Source organism: Protopterus annectens, chromosome 12.part0 (genome assembly GCF_019279795.1).
Source record: "Protopterus annectens isolate FY-2018-M chromosome 12.part0, PAN1.0, whole genome shotgun sequence".
Taxonomy (NCBI): domain Eukaryota; kingdom Metazoa; phylum Chordata; order Ceratodontiformes; family Protopteridae; genus Protopterus; species Protopterus annectens.
The window spans coordinates 373663142-373690780 of NC_056746.1; the positions used below are offsets into that span (position 1 = coordinate 373663142).

Below are 27639 nucleotides of genomic sequence, written 5' to 3' on the forward strand. Positions count from 1 at the left end.
GTAGCCAAAAGCAATTTTAGTTAAAAGTCTTTTTATGTGTATTCTGTGCTTTTCTTAATGCCTGATTTTGGAATGTAGGTTGCAAAAAGATAGGTAGTAATTTCCTTAACTAGCAGGCTAGTTTGATCTAATCAGTAGTAGTGTGTGCGGGTGGGTACTTCTTGTTCTAAAATGCACTTCTACGGCCATATTTATACTGCTTCCCTTGAATAGGCAGGTTTAAATATAAACAATATGTACATTTTCCACACCTACTTTTAAGTATATAAAAGCTGATATGTTTAACATTGTTAAAATATTTCTGATTTTTTGTTACTGAGGATCACTTGCCTGTGACGAAAAAAGGCTTGTTGGTTTGAAACACTACCTGTATTTCATGATTTTTGGAAATTATTGTGACTGAGCTTATCAATGAAGTTTTAAGACCACTAGGTTTTTTGTTTTTTATTTTTTCCTCAACACTTGTGGTGGTAAGATTGGAACTAGACAGATTTCTGTGTTTGTTCATTCTTTAGGAATAGGGTTGGATCTTTCATGGCATGAAAAGGTAGACAGATAAACAAGGTGGAATCTGTAAGAAAGAGAGTACAGAGAAAGGGCTACCACTCATTCCTGATAACTAAGATGTTTGTGGGCACCGATCATTTTTTATATGAATCTGAGATCTCTCATGTTGTGTGATATGTTTAGACACATGCATGCCAAAAGGTGCATTATATTCAATAATGGGTCTGATAAGATATGAATAAACAGTTATAGATATTATTTCACCTCCAGATGTACATAGAAGACTGAATTATGGGATTCCTAAATACACATTGTAAAAACTCAGTTTAAAAGAAGTAATGCATAAACAAAAAGGTTCAAATTACCTTTCTCTCAGTGCCTGCTGGGAAGTATTTAATGGTTGGATAGCCAGTAATTGAAATATTTTCAACTTCATTGGCTGTTGAATCCATTTTAGCAATGACAATGTTTTCATAGTCTTTGTACTTCTCTCCAAGCTCATCCCAGATAGGTGCAAGTTCTTTACAATGGGCACACCAGGGAGCATCTGCAATGAAAATAAAGCAAAATTGTCTGATGCATATAATGAATTGCTTCCTTCCAATGTAAATACTCTTAAACAGGCAGAAAACTTAGATAAAGATGCTAATAAAGATCATGTGCATGAAATGACCTTTGCACTAATGGCCCGAGCATTCCAACTATCTGCACTGGATGTTCAAGCACAACAAACTCATTTTGAAAAACACTTGTCCTCCAAAAATGAATTACTATAATACAAGTTCATAAAACTGTTTTTGTCATCTTCAGATAGATAGAAAGGGAAATTAAGTTTTGTCTCTTTTAATTATACAAGTAGAGGACGCCTGCCATAGACTGGAATCTTAACTTCTATAGATTTCACAATTTCTTGAACCAATGTTTCTAATTCCTCCTGATTTTCCCTTCTCTGTTAGTATATATCTCAACAAAATCATATGAGCCTTTGTTGCCCACATGGTATCCTTGTTTCTAGTATAATAACTACATGGTGCATGGGATAGAATGCGTAGTGGACTAAAAGGGTCTATATCAGAATAGTGAAGAGGGGTTTAATCGAACGCCTCTTAGTCGACACATAAACAGCAAATGCACTAAAGAGCGAATGTTCAGAACAGCGATTTATTTCCCTGGGAAAGAAATCGCTTGGCCTTCTCCATGTGTTTGCCCCTTTCCCCACTGTAGTGCGATCTCGGAGTTGGTATATTAAGTTGGGGGAGTGTGGGGGCACAGCCCCCCATGTTGGGGGGTGTGGGGGGCATAGCCCCCCACATTGTAATGTTTGAAAGTTTGTGTGCTTGTTTGTTAGTGCTACCGATTTCTTTCCCAGGGAAAGAAATCGGTGTTCTGAGCGTTCGCGCTTTAGTGCATTCGCTGTTTATGTGTCAGCGAAGAGGGATTTGATTAAACGCCTCTTCGCTATTCTGATATAGATCCAACTAAAATCATCAGACTCTTTCAATATTACATTAGCTGGAAGTTTTGAGAGGGCAGTAAAAAAGATCTTTGTACGATCCAAAACCTGATCCAGAGCTCCAAGGAAGGTAAAAATGCTGCCGATAGATATCTTTTGAACCTCTGTGTATTCTTTTTTTCATGAACATCAGCTGTATAATCTTCCAGGATTCCTCTAGGATTATGTCCATAAACTTCCTGCTTTGCACAGTAGGAGCTGTTTCAAATCTCTTCTATAAAGTTCATTTATGTTAGCGTGTACTTTGGAAATTAATTGTGCTAATTAAACTATGAATCGCATAGATTAAGATTTATACTACTATTTACAGTGGCAAAATGTCCATAAAAATCAGCAAGGTGGTTGTAACCAGTCCTCAGTACACCAGAAAACAAATTACAAGAAAAGAGGCACTGGAAACGCTCAGAGATGTTTATTAAAATCACAAGTTAAAACGTCTGACACAAAGTCAAAACTGTCACCATCAAGGTTTCCTTAGGCGAATACATTGGCAATCTCTCAACCATTTTGACAAAATGACTTTGGAAACTGGCTAGCTTAATCTAGGGCCTGAAAAAGACAGGAACAGTTTATCCGATTTTCTAAAAGATTTAGTCCCGTTTAAGTAAAAGCGTGACTGTCTATACATATCCAACAAATGCAAACAATATTCCCCTTTGAAAAGTTTGGGAAGAAAAGTGGCAGGTCAATGGACTGGTTAATATTTGAATATGAGACAGCTGTGGGTAGCAAGGAGGGGTTAGTCCGAAGGGATAGTCTCTCTTTGTGAAAAATGATGTATGGGCGCTTTACACACAAGGCCTGTAATTCTGATATTCTCCTGGCTGAGGTGATGGCTACCAGGAATAAGGTCTTCCAAGACAAAAATTTTATATTACAGGTGGCTGATGGCTGAAAGGGTTGATGGATCAAAGTTTGTAAGACTAACATTAAACTCCAAGGTTCAATGGATTTTTTAAGGGGTGGTCTTAAATGCATGATTCCCTTTAAGAAGGCTTTGCAGAGATGGTGAGATAGCAAGGAAAAATCATTGAAGCCATAACAGAAATTTGAGATAGCTGCTAAATGCACTCTGATAGTAGAAGCTGAGACTCCTGAATGGAGCAAAGTTGACAAATATTCTCAGACTTTATGAATCAGGGTTTAAAAGGAGTCAAGTTTTTGTTCTTGAGACCAGATCACAAATCTGTTCCATTTACTATGATAAAGTTTCCTGGTGGATGGTTTATGGGAAGCCAGAAGTATTTTTTGTACTGGGGAATATAGAGTATTCTGTCTGGCAATTACCGGAAGTGGAGGTACCAAGCGGTCATCTTGAGACTCGGTAGGTTGGGATGGACTAGCCCAGGTGGATGCGACAGCAGTCCCGGAGTTGGGTCCACAGTCCATGGGCAGTGAACTAGGTGAGGCCAAAGAAAGGGGAGCCAGACTTTACAGGGCCAAAAGGGTGCAATGAGGATTACTTTTCTTCTTAACTGTTGCTCTTTCTTCAAAAAGTATGGTATCAAGGGAAAAGGAGGAAAAGCATAAAGCAGTCCAGGGGGCCAATCAGGTATCAGAGCATCCCTTGGTGACTCCCCTGAAGGGGGATTAGGGAACTAGCTGCTGCATTTGTGGTTCATGGGAAATGCAATCAGATCACAGAAAGGCTGACCCCAATGACAAAAAATCTCCATTGCTACTATGTGATTGAGAAACCACTCATTAGGCAGGAGGATGTTTTTGCTCAGTTTGTCTGCAATCACATTGGAATTCCTGGAAATGTGTGCTGCTATCAGAAAGCGGTTGGAAGCTATCGCCCATTGCCATACTTTCAGGGCTTCCCGACATAATGGGTAGAATTTTGTTCCTCCCTGTTTGCTGAGGTACCAGACAAATGATATGTTGTCCGATTGGATAGTAATTGTCCCCAATGGAAGGGCATTTTGGATCCAGTAGTTGTATAATCAACATTGTGGTGGTTGTTGTTGTGGCTGGAATGCTTGCAATGCTAGAAGCACCACCCTCAGTTCTAGGACACTGATATGCAGATTGGCCTGTAAGGGGGAAAGTGCCTTGGACTATTTTTCCCTGAAAATGCCCCCCCATCTCATCAGGGATGCGTCTGTGGTCACTACGGTCTTGGGTTGAGGGGATGAAAAAGGGCGACTCCATAACTCGTGTTCAGGCTTCATCCACCAATTCAGATCTTGTTTGCAATGGTTTGTTATGTGGATTGGGTAAGACATGGGGTATGTTAATAGAGACCACTGTGAAGCTGGGAGCCATTGAAGCAGCCTCATGTGGAATCTCTCCAGGGGAACTAGGGTCATTGTCCCTGCCATTGACCCTAGTAGTTGTAAGACTAAACCAGCTGGGAATAAGTCTTGAGAGAGTATTGCTTGGAGCTGGGATCTTAACCTTTGTAATCTGTGATGAGGTAGAGCAACCAGACAGGATCTCATGTCGAATGTTGCTCCAATGAATTCTATGTTTTGAGTGGGTGCCAGTTTTGACTTCTCTTTGTTTATTGAGATACCTAAGAGCCCTGCCAGTTTTAGAGTGTAATGTAAGGCGTGAAGCAGTAGATGCTTGGTGGGGTCAGTAAGGAGCCAATCATCTAAATACGGAATCACCCGGAATCTTTGCAGTCTCAAGTGAGCTGTTACTACTGCCACACATTTGGTGAACACCCTGGGGGCTGTGGTGAGACCAAAGGGCAGTGTCCGAAATTGGTAATAATTGGCTCCCAGCTGGAAGCAGAGATATCTTCTGGAGTGTTTATCCATTTTTATGTGGTAACATGCATCTTGAAGATCTATCAAGCACATCCAATTGTCTTTTTCCAGAAATGGAAGGATAGACTGAACTGTGACCATCTGGAATTTTGCCTGCCTGACAAACTTGTTCAAGATACTGAGGTCCAGGATTGGCCTCCAATCCCCTGTCTTTTTTGGCACTAAAAATAACCTTTAGTAAAATCCAGATCCTATTTGGTCTGGTGGGACTGTTTGGATGACTCTTTTTTTGAGCAGCTTTAGAATTTCTTGAGCTGCTGCATCCCTCTGACTGGGTGGAACATCAGGGATTCGCCTTTGTGGCCTTGGATAAAGATCAAAGCAGATATGGTAACCTCTGGTAATTATCGCCTGCACCCAGGAATCTGATGTTACTGAATGCCAGGCTAAGTGATGCAGAGAGAATTTGTCCCCTGACTGCTTCCAGAGGCAAGCAATCAGGCCACTCTTCAGGATCTCTGATAGAGCTGCCCAGATAAGGAATCCCTGGAGCCCTGGTTACGTGGGCCCCCTCTGCCATGGGAGGGGTGTCTACCTTATGAGTTCCCCCTTTGCCCTGGGGAAAAAAATAGCCACGTGTGTCACAAAAAAGGCCTATGGGACTTCCTGAACCACATCTTTCTACTTCTCTGATTCCTGGTTTAGGATTGTTGAGGAGTGGAAAAACGTATGCCTACAGCAGACAGGGTCTTTCCATCCTTCTCACACCTGGCTATTGTGTCTTTAACTTTTGCGCCAAACAGAGAAGAAGCACCAAAGGGAGCATTGATGAAGGAAGACTTGAAGGAGTCCACAAAGTCGCACAAGTGCATCCAGCCGTGATGTCTCATGACAACTCCTGCACCCACTGCTCTGCCCGCCCCTTCAGTTGTATGTGCAATCAACTGCATGGATGCGTTAGAGATGGATTCTAGGGTGGCAAGCTGGGAGGCAGCCTTGTTGCGTACCTTGTCGGATGTTGCTCCTGATAAGTTTCCTGAGAGTTCCATGATCAGGTTCCTTTGAAGACAGGTAAAATGTGCCAAATAACTCAACGACTGTATGGCAAAGGTCATTAAAGCATTAACCCACTTCCCTAATCTGTCCAGCATCTGAGACTCTCGGTTTGGAGGATGGACAATATGGCTCTCCTCTGTGAGTTTCTTTATCGTGGCTGTCACCACCACCATAGCATCTACTGCCAAACTCTTGGACCAGTGGGGTTGATCCACTGGGGAGGAGAGTATTTTGTCAAGTTTCCAGGAGATTGGCTCAATGGTGTCAGGGGCCTTCCAAGCATGCTGCAAGTTGAGCTTGACTAATTCATCTGCAGGCGGAGTCACCCAGGAAGTAGAGGGTTGGGCACGGAAAACCTGCAAGAAGAAAGATTCCTCAGAGGAAGGGCTGGTGGGCTTCCAGTCAGCCCTCTGTTTTAAGATCTCTAGTATGTCTCTAATGGAGACATCTTCAGGGGGTGACCGTAGGGGCCCTTCCCCTTCATTGTAATCCATATCTTCAGTGAGAGATTTATTTGGTGAAACAACGTCCTTCCTCTTGCATGATTTTTTAAAGGGTGGCTCATCAAGGGGGAGGTCTGAAGAGGACTCTGAAGAGAAGGTACCCTGCGGTAGGGGAATCTTGCTGCTCCCATGCCCATTGCTCCAGTGTAGTAGATTGTGACAGCTGTGAGCCAGAGGACACACATGTATGACATTCCGGCGCTGAGGACATACCTCTCAACCGTACTGAATTCCTCAGTAGTTACCAGTTTTGAGGGCAAAATATTGGGGTGCCACGCATTCTCGAGTGGCCTCCTTAATTTCTGAATTTCCATTTTTTTTTTTTTTTTTTAGTAGTTGATATCACCACGCAGCTACTGCCTGTTGGACTCAGAGGGAATTGAAATTGGGATGGCGGGCGGAACACAGGTAAGAGCGAGTTTGCTCAATCTGCTTAGCTGTCTGGTCTGTTTTTGACTGCTCCTGCTGCACATTACATTATCATGCTACAAGCTACATTTATTTATTTAGTTATGCCAGTCGAGTTTTCTTAGTTATGCTGGCTTTATTTATTTAGTTACGCTGGCCGAGTTTGCTTATGTCTGGTGTTTAAAATTGTCTTATGTTCAACAATTGCTGCTGCTGCACATTACGGTATCAGATTCATGCTACATTTATTTATTTATTTATGCTGACCGCTGAGTTTTCTTAGTTATGCTGGCTGTATTTAGTTATGCTGGATGACTCAGTTTGCACTTTGCTTATCTGTCTGGAGTTCCTTTCGAGTTCTGACCATTGCTTGCGCTCCAATGCTAATTTCACTGCAGAGAAAACTTAACACGGTTTTCAACTATACTTTTCAGTTTTAATGGCTACATGTACACCGGAGAGCAAAACTAGAAAAAATATCTATGATATATTTTTAAGGTATTATGAATGCTGTGTTTTAGGGTCCCCTGTCATGCTCTGCTTTAAATGTATTTTAACTCGGCTACACCTAAATCTGATTTTCTGTGGAATAAACTTACCGGGAGTTGGGCACTTCAGACTCTGAGACCAGTTTTGTACAACAAATCATTTGTAGTCCACATTTCAGGAGCGAATGCCAGACTGTTCCCACACTCTTCTCGGGAACTTCACAGCGCGGTATGCATTTGCAGTATTATTCAAAAACAGACCGAGAGGTTGGAAGTTAATGAGATGACAGAGAAGCACAAAAGTTTTGATTTCTGTCCATAAGGGGAGTATGTGGTACAATTGCAGGTTGCAAGGAATGGAAATGGGATGTGAAGAGGAAGGAAAGCCTATCATGTGAGTGAAAAGGGGGCTGGTACAATAGACAGGACTGGGTTGTCGGCAGAGTTTCAGGGAATCCACAAATACTAGGACAGGAGATATGAGCGAGGAGAAATGTGCTGCCCTGATAGTTGCTTATTCCTTAATCAGCTAGTCAACTTTCATTGAATATACTGAGACAGTATAGCAGTACTACTGTCTGGTAAGGTAGGCATGTAGCTCGTGAACTTGATTGTTGAAAGCTTTTTGTAAGTTGCATGTAATTGTATATGAACATGTTGCAAAATTAGCCAAAAGCTTGTCCTTGACAAATAAATATGCAAAACTACTTTTTTTCAGATTTTGTGTTCTTGCTGAGCATTCTGTTCTATTTTTTGTGCAGTAATGTTTTTTTTTTTTTTTTGACTGTGTATTGCTGGGTGGCTAATAGTTCAGCAAGCAGTGATCTGTTAAAATGCTATATTTCACAAACCATGGGCAGCAAAGTGGATAGTTGAGTCCCGACCCCAGAAATTCTTGCTGCTGCATTTTTAATGTCCACAGCAGTTGCTCCATTCATATTATGCTATGCTGGCCGAGTTTGAGGACTTATTTATTTTTTTCTGGCTTTATTTAGTTTGTCCGAGTTTGCAAATTGCAATTACTATATTTGCTGGCCATGCAAGTGTACAGTGACTTGCTATGAAACAGAGAAAAAAATGGTATGTGTATACTAATACGGGCAGCCTATACGATTGCTTCACAGTTTCTGTTTCTTGCATGTCAGTAGTGCAGAGAAATGCTGAGACTCTGAGACGTTTTCCCAGTGGCAATCAGTGATTTTATCATGTCACCAGCTGTGACACCATGCATCCAACGAAATGAAGAGTTTTAAATATATTTGTGTGCATTTATTTAGTTAAATTATGAACCTTGATGGAGTAGGTGGGAAAAAACACAAACAGAAGCTGTCTTCATGCTGTGTGTACGGGGCTTAGAAGGGGTAATAAGGGCACAGTAGGTGAGTTAAGGTTGTGAGGAACATCTTTGAGCTGCTGCCACTTTGGGTTTGGGAAAGGCCTCTGCTGTGGTGCTAACCATGATTTGGGATGGAGAAGGAGATACTTTTTATGCTAATGTTTCCCGTGTTATGGTGCTATACAACATGGAGCAGCCGAGGAAAGGGTAGATCGAGAAGTATGAAGTAGGGAAACACAGAATCCCCAGGAACATTTGAGTCATCATCACTAGTTAGTTCTGTTAGACTATAACAAGAAGCACTGCTTTATTATTATTAACTGTAAATTAAAATGAGCCCCAGGACCATTTGAGTTATCATCACTAGTTAGTTCTGTTAGACTATAACAAGAAGCACTGCTTTATTATTATTAATTGTAAATTAAAATGAGCCCCAGGACCATTTGAGTTATCATCACTAGTTAGTTCTGTTAGACTATAACAAGAAGCACTGCTTTATTATTATTAATTGTAAATTAAAATGAGCCGCAGGACCATTTGAGTTATCATCACTAGTTAGTTCTGTTAGACTATAACAAGAAGCACTGCTTTATTATTATTAATTGTAAATTAAAATGAGCCGCAGGACCATTTGAGTTATCATCACTAGTTAGTTCTGTTAGACTATAACAAGAAGCGCTTTATTATTATTAATTGTAAATTAAAATGAGCCCCAGGACCATTTGAGTTATCATCACTAGTTAGTTCTGTTAGACTATAACAAGAAGCGCTGCTTTATTATTATTAATTGTAAATTAAAATGAGCACCAGGACCATTTGAGTTATCATCACTAGTTAGTTCTGTTAGACTATAACAAGAAGCGCTGCTTTATTATTATTAATTGTAAATTAAAATGTGCCCCAGGACCATTTGAGTTATCATCACTAGTTAGTTCTGTTAGACTATAACAAGAAGCGCTGCTTTATTATTATTAATTGTAAATTAAAATGAGCCCCAGGACCATTTGAGTTATCATCACTACTTAGTTCTGTTAGACTATAACAAGAAGCACTGCTTTATTATTATTAATTGTAAATTAAAATGAGCCCCAGGACCATTTGAGTTATCATCACTAGTTAGTTCTGTTAGACTATAACAAGAAGCACTGCTTTATTATTATTAATTGTAAATTAAAATGAGCCGCAGGACCATCTGAGTTATCATCACTAGTTAGTTCTGTTAGACTATAACAAGAAGCGCTGCTTTATTATTATTAATTGTAAATTAAAATGAGCCCCAGGACCATTTGAGTTATCATCACTAGTTAGTTCTGTTAGACTATAACAAGAAGCCCTGCTTTATTATTATTAATTGTAAATTAAAATGAGCACCAGGACCATTTGAGTTATCATCACTAGTTAGTTCTGTTAGACTATAACAAGAAGCACTGCTTTATTATTATTAATTGTAAATTAAAATGAGCCCCAGGACCATTTGAGTTATCATCACTAGTTAGTTCTGTTAGACTATAACAAGAAGCGCTGCTTTATTATTATTAATTGTAAATTAAAATGAGCACCAGGACCATTTGAGTTATCATCACTAGTTAGTTCTGTTAGACTATAACAAGAAGCGCTGCTTTATTATTATTAATTGTAAATTAAAATGAGCCCCAGGACCATTTGAGTTATCATCACTAGTTAGTTCTGTTAGACTATAACAAGAAGCACTGCTTTATTATTATTAATTGTAAATTAAAATGAGCCCCAGGACCATTTGAGTTATCATCACTAGTTAGTTCTGTTAGACTATAACAAGAAGCGCTGCTTTATTATTATTAATTGTAAATTAAAATGAGCACCAGGACCATTTGAGTTATCATCACTAGTTAGTTCTGTTAGACTATAACAAGAAGCGCTGCTTTATTATTATTAATTGTAAATTAAAATGAGCCCCAGGACCAGTTGAGTTATCATCACTAGTTAGTTCTGTTAGACTATAACAAGAAGCGCTGCTTTATTATTATTAATTGTAAATTAAAATGAGCCCCAGGACCAGTTGAGTTATTATCACTAGTTAGTTCTGTTAGACTATAACAAGAAGCGCTGCTTTATTATTATTAATTGTAAATTAAAATGAGCACCAGGACCAGTTGAGTTATCATCACTAGTTAGTTCTGTTAGACTATAACAAGAAGCACTGCTTTATTATTATTAATTATAAATTAAAATGAGCCCCAGGACCATTTGAGTTATCATCACTAGTTAGTTCTGTTAGACTATGACAAGAAGCACTGCTTTATTATTACTAATTGTAAATTAAAATGAGCCCCAGGATCATTTGAGTTATCATCACTAGTTAGTTCTGTTAGACTATAACCAGAAGCGCTGCTTTATTATTATTAATTGTAAATTAAAATGAGCCCTAGGACCATTTGAGTTATCATCACTAGTTAGTTCTGTTAGACTATAACAAGAAGCACTGCTTTATTATTATTAATTGTAAATTAAAATGAGCCCTAGGACCATTTGAGTTATCATCACTAGTTAGTTCTGTTAGACTATAACAAGAAGCACTGCTTTATTATTATTAATTGTAAATTAAAATGAGCCCCAAGACCATTTGAGTTATCATCACTAGTTAGTTCTGTTAGACTATAACAAGAAGCGCTGCTTTATTATTATTAATTGTAAATTAAAATGAGTAAGTCATACATGCATTAAAATGACAGCAGGAAACAATGTTAGTATAGTAATGTTATTGCTTGGCAGGAAAGTTATTTGAAATCATTATGATCCACTTATAAGTACAAGGCAAGCTGAAAAAGCAAATGGGAAAAGTAAACTTAATATTCAAAATATTGGTAAAATTAGTTTTGGACATTTTATATGTTTGTTTCATGAAATTAGATGTAGATTAACCAATTTACCACAGTGTCTAAATTCTATCAGTGCGACCCACACCAAGTGTAATCTTGTGCAAACCATTTAGCCTCTCTGCATGTTGTTACATAATACTCTAAAAAATGACATTCATCTGAATGCCCTAAAATGATATTAACTTATCTTAGGCTTCTTAGCATTTACTGAGCCAAAACATGACCTCATACAAATGTAGGATGATTGCCCTTAAGTTGGTATAGCACCACAGGGAACACTAAACAAAAGAAGTGACTCCACACATTGTGACCTTCTGTCATACTGTTATCCTTGCAAAGAAGCAGGATGGTTTTGTAAAATGTTAATTGCTGTTTAGACCTGTTTTACAACTCCTCATATACCCTCCAATCATCATACTTTGCTTCTCGGCATTTCTAACAGAAATGCTACTCCTCCTAACTCCCTGACTATACCATTAATGCAATAGCACTGTGTCCTCACATTAGTCGAGGGACAGTTTCATCTTAGTTCAGCTTTGTTTTCATTTATGATTCTGTTGGGCTGACTGATTCTTGTCAGAGAAAGTAAGTAGATCATGCTACGGTGCAGAAGGAATATAAATCTTGTTCTCTGGTGGAGACGGAGCTCATTTTCTTTATATATGGATATCCCCATCCCCACCCAAACATCATAGTATTACTATGTCACTATCTTGTAGCAAGTGGCTGTTCTTTGTAATGTATTTGAACTAAGCTAGCTAAAAAAAACTCATTGATAGCTTGTTTGAATTAGAATGTATGCCACATTAGAATTACTAAATACTGTCTGGTGAATTGTAGAAGTTTTGAGTAGACTTTTTATGATGGAAATGTTCTGAATTGGGCAGTTTTGTTATTATTGGTTCATGCATTTTGTTTCATTACTTACTGGACAAATGTTCAAAACAATATATTTAAAATGTGCTGTGCTGTATTATACAAGGAATATAATTTAATACAGTTAGGAAGGTGTATCAAAGAAGAACACATGTATATTTCATGTGCAAAGGGCCTATAATTTGAAAACATCCCAAAGGTAATCTTTATCCACCACTGGCCAGATGCATTTTCTTTGGATGTGGGTTTCAATGCTGTTTCAATTAATGTGAGTTTCAAGGGCAGAGAAGTTTTAATGCTAAGTCTATTTTCATTGTGAGACTGTATTGCTTTGTTTAGCAGATGTCTATTAGTGTTTCTACTATAAAATGTAAAATAAAATCCAAATAATAATTATAGAAGTAAAGCAGAATGCACATTAGTGTTTATGGTAAATGGGGCAAAATAGCCAAGTAATGGGGCATTGGAATGGCTGCAGGGGGACTCTGGGCTGGGACATATTTTGGTTGTCTGTTCTTCAGTTTGCATTTGAGTTGGTATCCCACAATTCCACTGGAGTGGGTGTGGCTACATCATTATGTATGGAAATGTTATGTTAATCAGTGTACAGATTTGTACCTATTTTTCATCGGCTTTGTCCTGATTTTTGATGTTTCCAGGTTGAGAGGTATGGCTGAGGGTGCCAACTTTGAGCCTGCTGAGGTGAGCGCTATCTCCATAATCTGGAAGGCAGGCCCCCCCTGAAGAGGGATGAGAGTCCAGAACCAAGAAAGACAACCTCAGAACCGGGGAACACCCTGCTCCAACAAGCCCACCTCCAAAGAAAGAGCTGTGAGAGGACTTGAAGCTGTCAAAGTAACTGGAACTGTAGACGGCACCACGGAAAAAAATCAGTGCCATACTAGGGATCCCGGTGCCTGCATCCAAGTCATGGCTCCATGGGTGGGTCGGCTCCAATGGGGCCGAGGTCCACAGAGTAGGTTCTGGAACCACTGTGAGAGCCACCAACAGTACCGAAGAAGCTGGCACTGGGAGGGGCGTCAGCATCAAGGGCTCCAAATCCTGTGGGAAGGTTGAAGGAGAAAGATAAGTTGGAGTCTGTGGAGTAAAAAACTCGCCTCCGGGTGGGAAAGAGGTGCTAGATGGGGTTGTAATGCCTCTGCCCGCTAACATCTGATCCACAAGTCTCACTACATCAAGCTCTGAAACTCTTCTGGTGGAATGAATGGACATCCTCGATGGAGATTCTGGTTGGTCAATAAAGGGACTCAGCTGCTGTCCAACAAAGGGGTCAATGGATGGGGAATATCGAGTCCTAACTAGTGTTTCAACTTTTGGCACCATGGTCAAATGACCAGAAGGTTGTGATAGAGAAGAAATGACCAATTTCAATGGGGAAGCTATTACTGGTGCTGAGAGGTTCTGCAGTACCGTGGAAGGGGTCAGTACTGTAGCAATTGTAGTCAGTTCTTTGGTCAAGGACAGCACCGTGAAGGGGGTCTTAGGCTCTGGTACTGAGACAGATGTCAGTGCCAATTCAGGTTGTTTAGTCGTTGTTTCAGTATGAACCTGGCCTTTAGATGTTTTTGGTTCTTGTGAATGTGGAGACCAAGTGGCTGGGACCATGTGGCTCCTCTTTTTGATTTTTTCATAGGAGGTTTTGACAACTCTGCCTCAGACAAAGCCTCCAAAATAGGGGTTTTTAATAAATACTTTAAGATTAGCTTATTCTTATGCTCTGCTAAGGTGTGGGCACTAAAGCTCTTACACAGCTCGCATGGAGGTTGGACCTGCAAATGTGGCACTCCTAAACAATATATGCAGGAAAGATGCCCGTCAGAGTTGAGCATCTTCCTGCCACATTTGTCACACTGTTTAAAGCCAGTAGTACCTTTTTTGTCAGCCATTTCAAAAAACACAAATCACTAGACAGAAAGTCTTTTAGCGATCACAAGACATACACAGTAATAGAGAGGAAATTTTTTTTTTTTTTTTTTTTTTTTTTTTTTTAATACCAACAATTGTAATACAGATATACCCAGAAGGGTAAAGAGGAAGGGAAGAATACCAACAATGGTATCACAGATTAGAGACAAGAGGTAAGGAATGGGGCCTATACCAACTATGGTAGGAAGAAATACCAGAAAAAGGTAATAAGGAAAGAAAACAGCACTCACACACTAATTCAAACTATATATATATATATATATATATATATATATATATGTAGATGTTCGAGTGTAGTCACTGTTGCAGTCATTACATTTGGGTAATCCTGCTGGCAGGTTGCCCTCAGTTGGCCTGAATTCCAAAGTCATGGGTCCTGCATTGGCTGCTGTCACCCCTTCCCTGACGTCAGGTCGTCAGGGGTATAAAAGAAGCAGCCAAAGCCATGTTCTTTAGTTTTTCTTGCCACACGGGGGAAGGGACGACAGCAGCCGACGCAGGACCCAGGACTTTGGAATTCAGGTCGACTGAGGGCAACCTGCCAGCAGGATTACCCAAATGTAATGACTGCAACAGTGAAACACAAAGAACATCAAGATGTTTAAGAAAGAGAAATAGCAAAACTTTTGAAAAATAGTGAAAAATATCACACTTAGCTTGAGAGCAGGCCTGACGTGTCTTGAAACTTTACACAGCAAATGAGATCTGAAGGGAAGGGAAGAGAGGCACTATGGGTAACTTTAGCTTGAGAGTTTCTGGCTGGCATGAGCTTGTTATATCAGCTGAGTCAGTTCTGAGGACAGAACCTAAAGCCAACTGTCCCAACTGTCATGAATGAATGAAGATTGACAACATCAGGTATAACCATTTAACGTTGCCCTGTACTGTGTAACTGCAGCTAAGAAACTGAAAGTAACTCATACATGAAATCATTAACAATGAGTGGCCATAGCACAGATTTCTCTGTGTTGGGTTTTTAGCATGTTACATGTCACACTAGTGGATAAAAAGAGATTCTTGCAGTAGTAAAGCTGCACCTTATACTTTCTCCTGCAGTTATAGTTTACAGTGATACCCATGGTCGCAAGCAATGCATTTCCATGGCTATAGTGAGTGGTAGAAATTCATACCATAACAGTTTAAGACTATAGCTAGCCAAAGCTAAGCTATCATGTTCCACATCCAGTTAGCGAAACAAAAATTCGAGCACAAGAAGAGAACAAAGCCAGCTGGAGCCTGAACGCAGGTTTATTGTGTAACAAACAGACAGCGTTTTCACTACACAAAAAAGGTAGCTTCCTCACAGGTTGAAAGTGCGCAAAAACAACACCCTTTTAACTCCGCTCTGAAATAAATTAACCATTACATCACTTCCTACAGAGCAGGAACTTAATACAAAGGTGTAAATTAAAAATACAAAATTTACTAAATCATATGCCATAAAATTAGCAAACCAAAAGGTTCTTTATATGCAAAACATTTTAACCAGCTGTTTAAAAATTGTTAACAAAGTATATTAAATAACTTTTAAAAAGAACACTTCTTGTGTGCACTAAGAACACTAAAATGATGCTTATTGTTAAAAATATCAAGGTTTTATAAAACATTTACACCAAATCAACTAATAAGCTATCAAATACTTCATGCAAACAAAAACAAAAAGTGGTTCAGTGTAAACTGTATATGAAATGTATACGCAAGCATAACATGTGTACTTCAATATATAATTAGAAAAGAAGTTCACTTTTGTATACTTATTTAAGTGTATATTTTTATGTACATCATTTAAATATATGTTTTTATTATTATTGTATGCAACATTGCACTCAAACCAAATTGGCCAACCATTTAAAATTGCGGCTCTTATAAAAAGGGCATAAACAACATGTTACAAAAAACAGTATACTGGGTAATTATTACAAACCAACAAGACTAAGAATATTCTAAACATTATTAAAAACCTAGATACTGTAATTACCAAACTACCGTACAAAAAGCAGCGAAAACCAAAGGCTTTTAAGGAATAAAACCTATTATCAAACATGCTAGTCCCTCAAGCGACTCGTATATAAGAAAATGAAACAACAGTAGCAGTACTCGGTGCTATATTCCTACCTCATATAAGATTTTAACTTCAAGTAGGGGGCAATATTGCAACTCTCATTTAAGCCAGGAAAATTAAAAGCGTCTAACTTTAGTTTCCATAATAGTTCTCTAGTTTCTAATAAAATAGATGTAGGGCCACCTCTTACAGGTGTGGTTAAATGTACAATGCCCATGAACTCAAAGGAATGTCCTGGGTAGGCTACTACATGCTTAGCCAGTGCATTTTCACACTTGGCATTCTTGATGGCATAACAGTGTTGGTAAATCCGTTGTTTAAACTTTCTATCTGTCTTACCGACATAAAATCCGGGACAACAGGTACAAAAGGCAGTATAGGTAATGGACATAGTATCACAGTTGATTCTGTGATTAATATGAAATTTGTTGCCCAATATGCTAAATGTACTCCCCGTCTTTATGTGGGAACAGAAATTACATGAACCACACGTGAACGACCCCTTAGTTCTATTACATACTAAAACTGACGAGTGAGCTTGTAACAAGTCTTTAATATTTTTACCCCTCCTGAACACTGTATAAGGTTTATCACCCAATTTGTTAGACACAGAAGCATTAGAGGATAAAAAGTACCAGTTCTTATTTAGAATGTCCAAAATCGGCTTAGAATTCAAACTGAATGTCATAATAAATTTACAAGGCGAATTTTTACATGTTGGCCCCACTGTTGAATCAGGAACGTCTATCATAGAAGAATTCATGGGAGAAACCAAATTTTGACCCCTATCATTATCTTCTTGAGATGACATAAAAAGAAGTGGCTTATAAAAAACATTCTTTCTCTTCGCAGTAACCTCAACTATCAGGTCATCAATCAGCTGGTGAGGGTAGTCACGGTTCATAAAAAGGACTCTCAGGAATTCACTTTCAAGAGAGAAATCTTTTAGGTCGCTACACATTCTAACCGCCCTCACCAACTGGCCTTTAACAATAGCTTTTTTCTGCTTAAAAGGGTGGGAACTGCTATAATGGAGAAAGGAATTTACATAAGTATCCTTTCTAAAAATGGCAGATTTCAAAAAGCCAGTTGTAGTGTCCCTAGAAAGTTTGACATCCAAATAGTTGACTTGCTTTGTATCAAAATGGTACGTGAATTTCAAAAATGGTGTCGTTGAATTTAAAAATTCAACAAATGAATGTGCCAGTATGGAATCACCCTTAAAAAGGATAAAGGCATCATCTAAGAAACGTGTATAAAACACTAATTTTTCTTTCCACTCAGTGTTGTTAAAAACATAATGCCTCTCCCAATATACCATAAATAGATTGGCTACTGCTGCACCACACATGGCCACCCCTTGTTTCTGAATATAAATGTCTCCTTCAAAGGTAAAAAAATTAGAAGACAAGATAATATCCAATAATTCAGTGACATTATCAATGTCCCTTTTAGTGGCGCCAAGATCAAGCAGCAAGAGTTCAATCCACTCAAGGGCTTCTTGGTGTGGAATAGATGTATATAAATCCACCACATCGATGGTTAAGAAGTTAGTAAATTCATCAAGCGTCAAGGCATTCATATTAGATAGAAAAGACCAAGAGTCCTTGCCTATACTAGGGATGAGTTTACCATACTTGGCAAGCAGTGAATCAATGTATTTAGAGCATGGGTATGTGATGGATGATCTACCATCAATCAAAGCTCTCACAGGACTTTGGAATTCGGGTCGACTGAGGGCAACCTGCCAGCAGGATTACCCAAATATAATGACTGCAACAGTGAAACACAAAGAACATCAAGATGTTTAAGAAAAAGAAATAGCAAAACTTTTAAAAAATAGTGAAAAATATCACACACAGCTTGAGAGCAGGCCTGACGTGTCTTGAAACTTTACACAGCAAATGAGATCTGAAGGGAAGGGAAGAGAGGCACTATGGGTAACCTTAGCTTGAGAGTTTCTGGCTGGCATGAGCTTGTTATATCAGCTGAGTCAGTTCTGAGGACAGAACCTAAAGCCAACTGTCCCAACTGTCATGAATGAATGAAGATTGACAACATCAGGTATAACCATTTAACGTTGCCCTGTACTGTGTAACTGCAGCTAAGAAACTGAAAGTAACTCATACATGAAATCATTAACAATGAGTGGCCATAGCACAGATTTCTCTGTGTTGGATTTTTAGCATGTTACATGTCACACTAGTGGATAAAAAGAGATTCTTGCAGTAGTAAAGCTGCACCTTATACTTTCTCCTGCAGTTATAGTTTACAGTGATACCCATGGTCGCAAGCAATGCATTTCCATGGCTATAGTGAGTGGTAGAAATTCATACCATAACAGTTTAAGACTATAGCTAGCCAAAGCTAAGCTATCATGTTCCACATCCAGTATAAATAGAAATTTGTCATTAATAAATGATAACATAAGTCAATGACAAAGGATGAAACGATCTTGAATGTTAACTCTTTGTAAAAGGAGCTGATAGAAGGGAAGTTGCATATGAAGAGGTTTCAAATCTCCTTTTCCACCATGTGACTCTGGAAAACTGAAGCCAAAGTTGTTTGCACTCTAGCTACCTGCAAAACAGGCAAGACCACCTCTTCTAGAAGTTCAAAATTCCATTTCAGAATGGCAAAATGCCATAATTTAGTGAGTCCAGAAATTTAACCTTATGGAAAATACACTTCTTTGTTAATGTTTTATTTTTGATTTTGCATTGTTTAAGGTGTTGTAGTAGAATCCAAGCTATACTTAATGACTGGGTAACACCCAAGTACTCACATTAAGAGTCAACCTTTGAGAGAGACAGGAACAGAGAGCATGGCAGCAGTCAGATCAAAAACATGCGTATCCTTTTTTTCACCGATTCCTACATTGATGTAATTATTTTTCAGAAGTGCCTGAATCCAAGAGCTCTTATCTTTATCTCTGTGATAAAGATATAGTACTAACATCACTCTTATGTAGAGAAATTCCAATGCTACTATTAGCTCATGCTCTTAAGTTCTTCTAAGTGATAGAGTAATGATGCCTAAAAGAATAAATGTTATTGTGGCAAGCAGTTGTGAATAAATTAACAATTTCAACCCAAACGCTAAATGGTGAGCATGTCTAAAAACAGGTAAAAGACAACTCTTACTATGTATAGTATATGCTCTATTGTACAAGATGCAATGCATCCTGCATTACTATTATGCAATGCAGTACTGGAACACTGAAAGAATCCAGTGGAACACAAAGGTGATGTAATGCATTTTATAAGACCACAACAGGATTTACAATACAGTTCCCTGAGCTTTTAGAATAACATGAAGGCTTTGACAGACAGTACTGAGTTTTTAAATGAATTTCTTCTGTCCAGGCAGCATCTCAGTTACCTCTGCTGATCCAGGATATTCAGTCGTCTCTCTCATTTATTTAATAGCTTAGAAAAACAAAATGCTAACTAGGTGGATTGACTTAAAAGTTGATTCACTAATCAGGGATCTGGGAACTCATGTAAATAGTAAGCTAGGCTTGACCAACATCATGTGTCCAAAGTAGTAAGAAAATCCTTCTGTGTTGCCTAACTTATAAGCAAGGGCATGGCATCTACGTCCAGACAGGTTATAGTATCACTACACCTAGCCCTCATCAGGCCCATCATAAAGTATAATGCCCCCTTCGGTATGCACTCGACCATAAACATGCATCAACTGAAATGTCCACAAAGGATATTACAAAAAGAATACAGGAAGTAAATAGAATTTCTTATGCTGATCACTTTAAAGCTCTCTCTCTTTACTTGTTATCACACAGACTTCTGAGGGGGGATCTTTGCCTGGCATAAAAGGCATCCCTGGACCCTGTTTTGATGAATCTTTTGCACATCCACAAAACAAACAGCATCAGAACTACTAGATTAAAAGACATACATTTTGCTTAAAACATAAATGGGACATGTTGAAGAGATAAATACATTTGTCAGAGAGTTCTCATTCTCTGGAACAGCCTCTGCAGCCATGTGAAGCAGTTCCTCCCTATCCCTATGTAAGCGCAGATATGGCCAATGGATGAGGTAGTCAGAAATGCACCCCTGGTCTGACTCCTATGTCTTTGATGGTTAGAGGCAGTCAATAATCACCCCCTATAAATGAAATATAAGCCAAATCTGTGAGTCACATTTAGGCTGCATAGCTGGGCTTTTAAGGGACCTAGTGGTCATTAGCCTAGCATACACCTATGGACCTTTGAATCTATATGATAGTTAAAAGTGGGGTGTATATTGTAATGTTGCAAGAAACATACTTAAAACAAAAGGAACATGAAGGTTTTTATTAGAAAGTCAAGAATGGATGGATTTTACATAGGGCTTGATGGGGAAAAGGAAATGGAAGTGGTGATATTTACGAAAAGGGGAAGATGACTGATCATAGAGGAATAAATATGAGACAAATGGGGTAGATTTGCAGTGGTTAACAGGTATATAGCGGGGGAAAAGAATATCGCCGACCAGTGACATAAAACAAACTATTACTGGCCAAAACACTAGCAAGACACCAGTCATGAAGTTTATTTTGACAGAAGTTTGGAAAGCAAAAAAGGAATTAAAAATCCCAGTTTGGAAGGACCTGTTTAACAATATTCTAAAGGGGGGAATATTATTTTTTCCTGGTAATGAGCATTACTGGTAGCTATAATGAAGGAGGTGGTAAAGTTAAATCACAGCTCTAAGGTTTTAGGACAATATTAGCAAACTTACTAGGAAACATCTTTCCTAGAATAAATACATTTGGGCAATGCACCTTTATGAAAGAGAGACAAACATATAACTGCATTAGCATTAATATGACTGAGATGGCTCTATGAGATGCTATAGATAAGCAAAAATAATTAAGGTTTATAAGCTTAACTGCTTAGCTGTTATAATCTTCATTACTTTGATCAACCTTCTGAAACACTTTGTATAAATATAATCATGTCAACTCATTGAAGGTTTTCAGTGGCAATATAAACTCTGGAAATATCTCCACTAAACTACCTTCAGCAAATGCAAGACAACTTTTTTGGGGGGAAACAACACCCACACCACAATCTTATATATTCCAACTCCAAGGCTGCATAACAGTGCAGAAAAAACTTCACTGTTAGCAAAGTTAGTTTTTGTGGAATAGTGTTCAATCATGTTATGTTCACTGAAATTAACTTCTCTAATTTGACATGTTCCTGTGTAAACATGCTGTCAGTACAGACGGATATATTACGATGGATGAAAACAATAAACACTATGCATCTATAAGTGCTGGTAAATGTTCTGGATAATACAAATGGCTGCTCCAAGGGTTCCAAACCTGAACATTTATTTTAAACTGTTCTGTTTGCTAAGGCATACGTTTTCAACTGATAGGCACTCTTGTTTCTTCTAAAGTCTGGGTGACTACCTCTAAAAAGGATACATGTCTGGATTGAAGATCAGCCAAGTGATCAACAGGAGGGAGGTTGGGTTTGCAGGAAGGGAACTAATCTGTTGGATAGAAGTAAAGATGGCATTAGTGGGGACTAACACAGTCTCCTTTACTATTCTAGGGCTATTATTGTTATTACCTGACATCAGTCTTTGAGCAGTCTTTGAAGAGTTCTCTCATAACACACTGGGCAATCCTGGTAGCAACAGGATTGCACAGCGCATTATGTGTTTCTGAAGCCCAGTCTGTGTTTGAAAGTTATGCATTTTCTTTAATCTTTGTTTCTCAGGAAACCATATTTATTCCAGAAAACTGTATCTCTGGAATGGGGAACATACAGTACTGGGTAACCTAAGTATAGTTTTAATGCTTCATTCCTTTTCTTGGCTAATCTTTTCTGTTCGCTCATTTATTTGCAGATTGAATATGGCACTGGATTTTCTTATGATGTTTAGCACCTGGAACCCCACTAAGTGATTGGATTACCGTTTAACATAGTGATGGCTTAAAAATTCAAGCCCTCTTTTGAAAAACAATTAAGTATTTCACATAGACACTGCTTGGGAATAATGCTGTCTCAGATCATGGGCAATGCATAATGATGCACTTTTGCTGATATTTTGGTTTCAGCAAGGATATAAGCACAGTAAAGTGAGATAGTTCTTATTCTGCCATGAGTGTGAGTTATTAAGTCAATTCCCAAAGTGTTATGCTTGAAAATGTATATAATAAGTCATTATTAAAGGTAAAAATAAGCCACTCAGCATGGTCTGAGCAGCTGTACTATTCAACTCTTTCAAGGAATATAAATGACTATGGAGCTGTCAGTTAACATTTTGAATAATTAAGGGACTGAAAATATTTGACACTAAGCAGAAATCTGAACAGGATGCAATATTTTAAGGCTGGCATACTGATATGAGAGACAAAAACAAATCCACATTAGGCCAATTTCATACAACTGAAGCTCAGCAAATGAATTAAAAGGAGGGGTACAGGTTCAGAATGGCATAAGGACTTGTTAAAGGTACAAATGTGAAAATATGTCATAGAGAAGGAGGCAGGCATTAAGTGAGGTTAAATTCTGAAGCAGCAAAAGCCATGTCTAGAGTCTATTCAAAAGTAAATTTATTCTGGGACAGAAATATACAACATCATGGAATCCCAAATAGACACTTGTACTATTTTGCCAAAACACTGTAAAACTAATCACTAGAAATGGCAATGAACAATAATGTGAGAAAATTGTACATTCTTGTTGAACTCTGACCTACTAGAAATGAATTTAAAGTACTCACAAAACTCAACAAAGACGTTCTTTGTTTCATCAAAAGCTACTTCATTAAAATTCTTGCCAACAAGGACTTTTACTGGATTTTTGTCCCAATCTTCAGGAATATCCTCGCTTTTCAGGTGAGGCTATAAAATCAAGAAGAAAGAAATATGTTACAAAAAATATGACAGGTGTCATGTATCATATTAGCTGTCATCATCCAGGAATTTCTGAAGAAAAATCTTTAGCTGTCCACAGACTTTTCATATTTAGTTGCACACTGAAAATAAAATTCAACATGTTCTGGCGTTTAACATTCTGTAATTTATGTTTACAAACTTAGGCATAAAACTTATTTTCAATAATACACTGACTTATAATATGAATTTTAGAAATCAGCTGCCTGAAAATGGAAACAGGTTGTATATTTAAATGAATACATTTAATAAAACCATCATAAATGCTGTTTCACAGAAAAAAAATGATTCAATTCAAGACTATCCCTACGATGGGGTAGCCTTGAAGCTGGCTATTTTAATTTGGCAGGGATGGAGTGAGGAGGTTCATGGGAACAAGTGTTTCTTGCAGAATATCAAAACTGTAAAACTGTTTGCCTTTTGGAGTTTCCTTAAGGGAAGTACCACTGATCTGTTCAAAGTGTGATTAACTTAGTCATGGTTTATCATATTATACTAAATGTACTCAGGGCTAAGGAAAATAGTCATAGACACTTTTTTTGATAATGTTTTGGCCTCCTGTCCTGATAACCATCAGGCTCATTTTACTGGTTTGCCTTTTCATTTCAAAGGCATGCAGGGGCTGACTGCAGCATGACATCAACTGAGCAGCCATCAGTGGATTTTTGTTATGCCAAAACATCCCCCTGCATATGCCTAAGTGTCCAAGTAGTGGATGTTTGTCTTGTAATGGTGCAAAGACATGTCACCTGTTTCACAAGTGACTCAACCACTACAGTCCTGACTCCCTCTTGAAGGCACGTTGCTGTTGATCTATGCTTTTCACTAGGTATTATAATCAACGTATATATCGCCAAATAAGTGACCCCAAACCCCATCCCTACCTCTGAAGAAGGGAGCAGACTGTGCCTTATTATTTCTCTCTCTCTCCCCAGCTGGGTCTTCCAGCCAATGGTCAGTAATCAAACCCAGCTCACCTAGGTTGTAATCAAGGCTTTACCCCCCCCCCATATACCACAAAGCCAAGTATATTCATGGATATCTTATAGAAAGTAAATTTTCTGTAAGATCCACTTAATGAACTTGTGATTCATAAAACAGTTTGCACTAAACATAAATCATACGCAGGAAGTATGAGGGAAATGCACCAAGATGTACTTTTCCAATGTAAGTTAAGAATTATCACATGCTAAGTGGCAATAATATACGAAGTAGCTGACAGACAGCCTAGAAAGGAGCTAGGTAGGAATAAATCATGGTGGAATACATTGGCCTGCAATGTAAAAAGGAAGCTAGATTATATCAGACACATTTGTTATGAACAAATGTGAACAATCAGGTACTGTACGATGCTGATATGACTGCATGAGATATGGATAAGTATCTGCCAAAGCTACATTACCACAGGTGTTCCAGGGCACATAGCAGTAGCATGTTATTAAAAGCACAGCAAACAAATGTGAACAAATGTTAAGGGGATAATAAACACTGCACATCATGTATTACATTGAGAGGTTGTGTGGGTACCTTATAATTTTTGAAATCACTGTCTCCAACATCTTTGTACCTTGGCAACAGGAGTATTTCAGAGATTAGAGGAGGAACCAAAGGACTGATGCAAAGCCCTGAACCCAGAATACTCAATCATATTCTTACCTACATGCTGCAGCATAGGTTTGGATGCACAGATTTACATGTAACACAGGAATGTTTAACGACCATGTGAGGGGTCTGTGGTGCTGCAGAGTTGTAAAAGAATGGACATCTAAACACTGCTGGATCAGAGGAAATGGTGCACAAAAGCCAAAAGTGATAGAATTCCAGTAAAAGCTAGGTTATCTAAACACACATGGCCTGATCACCAGAGTCTGTGTGGGTCAGCTCAGAAATGTAAAAGATGTGCACATCTGACTGATGAACTGTTTGTCTGGAGTCATAACCATATGTAGGATTCACATGGATGTCTTATTCCTGAATACCTCAATGCTGAAAATGTGTGTATGATATGCTTTCCAGGACATTTAACATATACTCCCAAAAAGACCGCCAGATGTTCTTCACCTGTGCAATACCCAGAGCGTGCTGAATAGTATTTTTTATCTATTTCCTAGCAGGTAAGCGAACTGGTGAAACTCTGATCCTTTTCAGCAATGGCCTGGGCTACAAAGCCAGTGGTAGATACAAGAAATATTTATTTATTTTATTTATTTATTACATTTGTTAACCAGGTAATGTCTGACTGGGCCAGCAGCCTGTTTTCAGCAGAGGCCCGGGGACAAAAGCTCCAAAACAGTAACAATACTATCAAATGTTAACAATAATAATTATATACAAAACAAATACAAATTCAAATAACAGTGTGCACAATATATACGGTGGAAAATTAACAGTGACACCAACACAGTTGCAATTAAATGTACAGTTATGAACAATGGTTCATATGGACCCATGTCCAACAGTGCCGCAGAAAGAAGATGTAAAATAAGCAACAGATGCAGCAGGATAAGGACTAGAGTTAAGAAGAGCAGAATAAGTAATGTAGTTAAGGAGCTAGGAGGCATTAGCTTGGAGCATGACAGAATCAAAATCAATGATTAGCTAGGTAGTCCTTTAGGAGCTGTTTGAACTCATGATAGTTAAGATTTTTTGTGATGGGCTGAGGAAGGCTGTTCCAAAATTTGGCTGTTATGTAAGGATAAAGGGAGTCGCCATGATAGCTGTGGCATTGGGTAACCATTAACATTAGTTTGTCAGAAGATCTCAGTGACCTGAGAGTAATACTAGGTTGAACTAGGTTAGAAAGAGCAGGGCAGTTGCTGGGTTGGTGGACTGTTTTGTGAACCATGGTAAGTTGATTGAGAAGTAAAAGGTTAGGAAGTTCTAGTCAGTTGAGATGAGAGAGAACTGGGCAGTGGTGAGTCCTGTGTGGGTAATTAGTGGCAAACTTGGCAATTTTGTTGTAGCAGGATTCTAGGTTATTAAGGTCAGTCTTTTGCAGGTTTGTGAATATATGGGTTCCATAGAGTAGTGGCAGAAGGCAGGTGTGACCGAGCAGTGGCAAGCCTGGTGCTTTGAGTAAGGTATGGTTTGGCTCTATAGAGGGTGCCAAGTTTGATGTGTACTTTTTTTGATCATCGGAGAAATATGTTTATCAAATTTTAGATTATCATCTATTGTGACAACTAGAAATTTAGTCTGGTTAGTGGGTTTTATCTTGGTTCCGTTTGAGGAGAAGATTGTGAGAGGAGACCGATATGGTTTGGATTTTTTATTTCTGAAGACTATTATCTTAGTTTTGTTTGGGTTTAGTAGGAGCTGATGTTCAATGAGGTATTTTTCTATGTCCGGACAAGAAGTTTGCATTTTTATCTGAAGTTCCTGGGGTGAGGGGGCTGAGCAGATAAGTGTAGCATCATCAGCATACTGAGCAATGGAGGCTAGTTGTGTTGCAGAGCTGAGGCTGTTTGTAAATATGCTAAAGAAGAGAGGACAAAGTATGGAACCTTGGGGTATACCAACCGAGATGGGGAGTGGGGGGGAAGACTGTTCTTCCATTTAGTAACCTGCTGTCGATTGGAAAGATAGCTATGGAACCAGGACAAGGATGATGAACTGAGTCCATAAGATGAGAGTTTGTTGAGTAGTTGGTGGGAAACAGTGTCAAAGGCTTTGGACATATCAAAAAAGATAGATGAGACAAGCTGGCCTTCATTTAAGAGATGATGAATGATATTAGTGAAAGTTATTAGGGTAGTGCTAGTACTATATTTAGGGCTAAATCCATGTTGAGAACTGGATAATGGGTTGTGACTAAGAAAGTGGTTAAGGAGTTTATTGTAGATGTATTTTTCTAAGATTTTTTGCAAGGGGGAAATATCTAAATCATAAGTGTCTCAACATTTGGAGAAGTACAAGAGACCTCAAAATGTATCAAAAATTACATAAACAATGTCTTTCGCCATGGTTAAAAGGGCTCATTGTACATAAATAATGCCTATAACAGTGCTGCACAAAATTAATTGCAAATAGAGTGATGTTCCTTAAATGAGTAATGTTTCTGTTAAGTTGTGCTGAAGAACAGAATGATACATTGCTGTATTAGTGAGAACAGATTTATTTGAGGAGGCAATGAATGTAATAAAAAAGACAACTGAAGGAAGCCTATCCAAAGAGTGTTTGACCTTTGTGGATGGGGCCTTGGTGTCCTGAGCAGCAGCTCTTGGACAGAGAATCAACCAGAGTAAATAAAGACTTAAAGAGAAACAGGAAATATCTTCTGGTTGAGGAATCCATAGACATAATTGCAAATAGAGTGATGTTCCTTAAATGAGTAATGTTTCTGTTAAGTTGTGCTGAAGAACAGAATGATACATTGCTGTATTAGTGAGAACAGATTTATTTGAGGAGGCAATGAATGTAATAAAAAAGACAACTGAAGGAAGCCTATCCA

The 27639-nt window shown here is 38.5% G+C and overlaps 1 protein-coding gene across 1 annotated transcript in view; it reads right to left on the reverse strand.

Annotated features, from left to right (window-relative positions):
- The window catches only part of LOC122816166 (protein disulfide-isomerase A2-like), a 209249-nt gene that overhangs the window by 39129 nt on the left and 142481 nt on the right, over positions 1–27639 (reverse strand). The window contains exons 8-9 of the mRNA XM_044088919.1: positions 23018–23138; positions 873–1054 (exon numbers count right to left, since the gene is read on the reverse strand). Coding sequence (XP_043944854.1) covers positions 873–1054; positions 23018–23138 — 303 coding nt within the window. The remainder of the gene's footprint in view (positions 1–872; positions 1055–23017; positions 23139–27639) is intronic.